The sequence below is a fragment of the Cynara cardunculus genome, assembly GCF_001531365.2.
Source record: "Cynara cardunculus var. scolymus isolate 2C chromosome LG 5, CcrdV1, whole genome shotgun sequence".
NCBI classification, from domain to species: Eukaryota; Viridiplantae; Streptophyta; class Magnoliopsida; order Asterales; family Asteraceae; genus Cynara; species Cynara cardunculus.
In genome coordinates this window covers 36,238,033-36,244,234 of record NC_037532.1, presented here as the reverse complement: position 1 = coordinate 36,244,234, position 6,202 = coordinate 36,238,033, and the positions used below count along the sequence as shown (strand labels likewise).

The 6,202-nt window shown below is 35.8% G+C and overlaps 1 protein-coding gene across 1 annotated transcript in view; it reads right to left on the bottom strand.

Moving 5' to 3' along the window:
• LOC112512405 (peptidyl-prolyl cis-trans isomerase CYP38, chloroplastic) overlaps positions 1-5,609 on the bottom strand; it is a 7,433-nt gene extending 1,824 nt beyond the window's left edge. The window contains exons 1-5 of the mRNA XM_025118347.1: positions 5,329-5,609; positions 3,953-4,243; positions 3,168-3,367; positions 1,829-2,064; positions 972-1,114 (exon numbers count right to left, since the gene is read on the bottom strand). Coding sequence (XP_024974115.1) covers positions 972-1,114; positions 1,829-2,064; positions 3,168-3,367; positions 3,953-4,243; positions 5,329-5,514 — 1,056 coding nt within the window. The 5' untranslated portion in view covers positions 5,515-5,609. The remainder of the gene's footprint in view (positions 1-971; positions 1,115-1,828; positions 2,065-3,167; positions 3,368-3,952; positions 4,244-5,328) is intronic.
• Positions 5,610-6,202: the final 593 nt, after the last annotated feature.

Sequence of the window (6,202 nt, the reverse complement as noted above, 5' to 3'; positions counted from 1 at the left end):
ATATATATATATATATATATGTGTGTGTGTGTGTGTGTATACACATATGTATGCACCTTCTTTGGAAAACTCTCTAATTAGTACAACTCATACAAACCAATCAAGTGACATATTTATGGAAATGGCGAAGGTTTATTTATTACGATTTTGGATACTTGTGGAAGATGAGTAATCAACGCTTTAGATTTGGAAACAATCGAGATATTTATGGAACCATATATTTATTAGACTAGATGGACGACTGAGATTTGTTTGCATGGTTTGTACTAATTAAAGGGTTTGCAAAACGTGTCTCTCTCACTAACTCGCTCGCGCTCTCTCTCTCTCTCTCTCTCTCTCTCTCTATATATATATATATATATAGGGGGAGGGGGAGATTTACTTTGCAAACCACGTTATTTGTACAAACCGTACAAACCTTATTCAACCAATCATATTTTTCGTTTTCTTCATTTTTTTTGTAATTATTAGAGATTGATTAATCATTTTTATTGTGCATGGTGTTAATCATGGATATTATCATCTTCATTATATTAATTTTAGATAAATACATGAAACAGTTTCATTAAAATTTCATAAGTATTTTATGAAACAATTTCATAACCATATATGAAACAACTTTATCAAAAAAAGTATTATATGAAACAATTTCATAAGATTAAACAATGAAATTGACGGATGAGGGTGGTTTGCACGGTTTGTACAAATATGAGTGGTTTGCATTTGATCGCTCTATACATACATACATACACACACATATATATAGGAAGTTTCAAATACACACACCCACATAAACAATAATACCACTTAGAATCCTAACCTAAAATAGAAGTCACTGAATGATTGGCATCAATAGTTTGAATCTTATGCTATAGTAGTAGTAAGGGTTATCTTTGAGATTGCAGAAAAAAGGCGTTTTTGAGTATAAGGTTGATCATGAAAGTAGAACCAGATTGAAAGCTTAAACTTACTTCCAATGTTACCCCATAAACGGGTGCTTTTTCGCCTTCTACCATGATTTCCAAAGGTATCGTTCGCGTTTTCTCTGTACTGGGGTCAATAAAACCCTCCGCAGGACCTTCAGGATCGCCAGTTTGAACAACGAAGCCGTCCGCTAAAGGAAAAAAAATAACAAATGATTAAATCGTCAAAACCTTGAGTAACGTATTCAAAGCAAGCTATAAACCAAACGAAACAAAGGAAAATTGACTGAAATAGCCAACCCCATCAACCAAATTCACTTTTTAGCCACTTCTCAGAGCCTCAATACTTTACACATATGCATAAAGACTGATTTCTGTAAGAAAAATAGAAGGAAGAAAAATCCTTATGCATATGCAAAAAAATACTGGCGCAAAAATTTGAATCTTTACGCAAAAAAAAAGATCTTTCTTTTTAATCTGAAAATTAAGTTTACGCAAATGCGTAAGACATTTGCGTAAACTCCGGCTAAAATAGGAATTCAATAGAAAAGGTGGCTAAAAAGTGAAGTTGGTTGGAGAGATTGGCTATTTTGGTCAATTTGCCCCAAACAAACCCAATTTATCCCCTAGAGGTGGGTTTGGAAGTGGGACCTACACAGAGCTGACCTCTGAATAGAGCATTGTTTCTAGAAAGACCCCTGGCTTGTGCAAAGTGTGCATTCAGGGTAAGCTATAAACCAAACTAAACAAAACAAATCCAGTATATCCTCATGAGTGGGATCTACGCAGACCCAAAAAGTAGAATAGTTGTTTCCATGAAGACCTCTGGATTGTGCAAAAGTGTGCATTCAAAGCACGCTACGAAAATGTTTCAATGAAGATTAGATCTAGTTAAATAATCTTGCCTCTTTGGATTTCCATGCCATCGTAGAAATGTCTTTCGACCAAATCTACAAAATTTCCGGCAGTTACAGGGGCATTATAACCATCTAGAACGATTCTGAATATGCATTCCTCGAGGTTAGGATTGTCTTTGACTTTGACTTTCATATCCACCGTCGCTCGACCCTTCAGAAGAGGCATGTTTTGATACTCTTCCGGAATGTCATATGGGAAGCCATCGACCATATCCTCTTCAACACTGCAGAAACCCAATGCCCCAGGAAGATCTCAGCTGCAGTCAATGGACAAAGGGTATAAATGAGAAAAAAGCTATTTTAGTGACGGGTTTTCCCTAATTTTTATTTTTTAAGTACTCCCACTGTCCCAAAAAAAATGTCCATAATACACAATTTTTGGAATGTATAATTATTACACTTTTTAATTATTTGAATTGACAATTCTACACTCAAACATCTCATAATTATGGGTAGAATAGAAAATAAGGCATTTACTTTTGAAAATGGACACTTATTTTGAGACAAATTAAGAACTTGCTTATTAACAGCTTAATGAGACTTACAGCTTATTTAGCTATAGATGACTATTTGGTAGTGGTTTAGTGATATATAAAGTGGCTTATTCAATAAGCTTCCAGGAGGGAGCTTTATGCAGAAAGCCAAGGTTTTTCCAAACCTGCCCCTTCCAATAAAAAAACATGGTCACTCCATCTATGAAAAAATCTTCCCAATATATACAGACAAATTAATAGCTTTATGGAAAACCAACCAAACAACCCCTAAAATAGATACGTGAACACTTATTTTGGGACAGAGGAAGTATATAATATTTATATACACTATACAGCAAAACTCACACATATTCACATTTGGTGAGGTTTAAACCCCTGACCTCTAGGAAAGTTGGGTTACCGGATACTGCTAAGCCAATGACCCTTTGGTTTTTCCCTACTTCTATGTTGAGAAAGGAGGAAAGGGTAGTGGGCAATTTCATTGTTAGTTGATTAAGATGGGGGTTTTCCTACTTCTATAGTCGATTAACCTGGAATCCTTTCGTTTTCAAACTTTTTGGGCTATCTTTTTCTCTTTCACAAACTTTTAACAAGCCAAGGGGCTTCACGGGAACAACTATTTTACCCTTCGGGTAAAGGTCAGGTTTGCATACATCTCTGGACCCACCTTTGGATGGGATATATTGGGCTCGTTTGGTGTGATTCGGTTTCTCACATGGAGAATTCCTAGTTTTTCCCATCTACTATCCCACTAAACAACTATCATGTTTCAAGCTTGGTCATGAATTGCATAATTAGAACCCGAAAAAAAAACGCAAGTTTTGAATACTTACCCTCCAACATATTGCAAAAGCTCCTTTTGTTTAGGTGCTATGGCCTCTCGTTTTCTATCCTCCGTTATTTTTTGGAGCTCTTCCATTCCAACTTCTAGCTTTCCAAGCAATTCGATTGCATGATCCTTCTTTGATTCAGCTAATCCTGCTATAATCATGTTCTTTCCTTGCTTAAGAGATCTAGAAGCTTGTTTCAAATTCTACAATTCACAAGAAGACAAAGCTCGTAAACATTTTCCCAAATCATTTTAATCATCACTCTCAATATTCACTACAACAAATATGCTTTTATAGGAGGCTAAATATGTCTAAATGTCCTAATAGACTGCTTTATATGGCCAGACAATTGTGTGTCATATGTATAGGTTTTACATAAGTTGATAGGATGTTTTTGGGCATCATAACAAGTTTTTAGGACACTTTTGAAATAAAACGTCATATTAGCTTTTCTATATGACACTCGAAAAGTGTCCTATGAATCCATCTTTTTAGAGGACACTTGTTTTATAAGACACATTTTCAAATAATGTTCATATAAAAAGATTAATAAGATGATTTATTTCAAAATTGTCCAAGAAAAAAGTGTTACGATGCCCAAAAATGTCCTATCAACTTATTGCAACACCTATACATATGACACAGACACACAATTGTTTGGTCCTATAAACTTGTCATACAAATTAACATATTAGGACATTTAGATATATTTGACGTCTTATTAAGCAGATTTCGTTGTAGTGATTTTTGCTACCAAATACAAATAAAAATGAATGAGAGAGTCTCACTCTTTCGGTCGAATCAATGGCCTTCACTCCAGCAACCTTAAGACTCTCGGTAATGTCTTCTAGAGGCTTCTGGACCTCCCTGATGGCTTTATTATCGATTGGCAAAGCGTAACGAAGTAACGCTCCAGGATCCTTGATCGGAGGCCCGGATATCAGCACGGCTAAATCCGACAATGCCGGAGTAATTGCATCAGCATTACTAGGGAAGCCCAATGTTGGCACCCCAGTTATCAACCCGATTGCTAAAGCTACTGATAACACACATTCTTTTATCCCGGAAAACCTTTCTTTCTGGCCATAAAGAAAGACAAAAGTTCCATTAGCATTCTGAACATAATCTACATATTGCATGGGATTCTTTTAACTTCAAAATTCATGTGGATTTCAAAATTTTCACAAAAGAAAATATCGTCGTAAACAAAAAGGCAAAATGCAACAGAATTTGGTTTAGTTCCTATTTAAAGTAACAAATAAATATTCCCCCAATCAATGTGACAAGGTTTCAAAATTTCCTATTCAATGTAATAAAGTTTCAAAAAATTTAATCAATGTTATGAAGTTTCAAAATGTACTAATTAATGTAACATTTGATGTAGTGAATCTAAGTTTTTCGTCCACTTCGTCGTAACAAACATTTTTTTTTGTAAACGGATATTCACGTAATCAAATGTTACAAAATCAACATTTTTGAAACTTTGTTACATTTATTGACAAAAAATAATTACTCCCTCCATTCCAAAATAAAAAAGGAAACACATCTTTTTTTTATTAACCTAGATATCCAACCCGCTATGCGAGCTGACTAATCCCAGGGCGACCACCTGCTTTGCAGATAGCCCGGAGTCACAGCATTTGAACCTCCATGGCCACAAGGGGATTTTTATTCCTACTTAGGATTTGAATCTGGGACCTCCAGGTACTTTTGACCTTTGGAGCCAAGCTCAAACCAATCAAGGTGGTTAAGGAAACACAACTTTAGGAATGTACTATTACTACACTTCTTAATTAACTAAACGACAACTTTACCCTTAACAATAGATGGAGTTTTGAATTTCTAATCTAAGAATTGGAAAGTTGGGCCAAACTAACATAGAAATCTATGCATCTATTTTGGGACGGAAGGGAGTATTTCTCCACACAAAATAGGAACTAAACCAACTTCGTTACATTTTTATGTAATTGGCCATAAGTAAAAACTACATTGGTAATAACCTAATTGAACATCCATATCAATTTTGCATCTAAACAGAATTAGGGCTAAAATCAAACTCAAAATCAAAATGCAGCTCAACTGTGGGAGTAATTCGAATCACTTATATAATCAATGTTAGAGATTAGATCAAGCAGAAAGTAAAAACAAGAGTAGCATTACTCACCTGTTTATCGCTGAATTGAAGTCGATTAGGGTTTATAGAAGACGAAATAGGTCTGAAGCGTCGAATGGAAGTGGTGGTGGTGGGAGAATGCGAAAGACGAATGTAGTTAGTGGATTGATTAGGGTTGTTGAAGAGGGATGATTTAGAAGTGGTATAAAGCGAAGAACAAGAGAAAATGGCTGCCATTTTTGTTATTGAAGCAAAAATGTGAGAGAGATGATGAAGATTAAGAAAGTAAGAGCAGGGTTTTTGTTTTAGAATGGAGAGATAAGGTTTTGAAGAAGAAAGAATGGAGGGGACATGGATGAGCCTCACGCTATGGATAAGATCAGAAGATCATGTTCTTCAACTCCCTATGGATTCTACAGTTACCACTTACCAGAGTTACCACTTACCAGTAGGTATTATCAAAATAAATGACATTTTCCCATTTTACCCTCACCATCAATACTTGACATGCGCCTACTTGTTTTTATAACGGGTGGAGCCCATTACAGGATAGGGAGAAGAAGGGGCAGGGGGCAGGGGGCAGGGTAACACCTCCGATCACCATTGTCATCGTCACAACCCCACCCACCTACCCTCACCTAGGGCTAGGGCTGTCCACGGTTCGGAGTTCGGACCATAAAAGGGCTAACCCGATTGGGTATCAGGTTACAATACCATAGCCCGTAATATGCAGTTCGGGTTCAGGGTGGCTAAAAATCATACAAACGAAGTCTCCATATACGTACTTTGAAATTTAAAAATGGTTATGAAAGATATGGTTAAGAGTAAATTTAGTAACCAATTTAATCCACATTGTTGATTATCTTCATGAAAGGTAGTTTTAAATACAAACTATACAATCAATCTTAACTGTCCATCTAGTCAA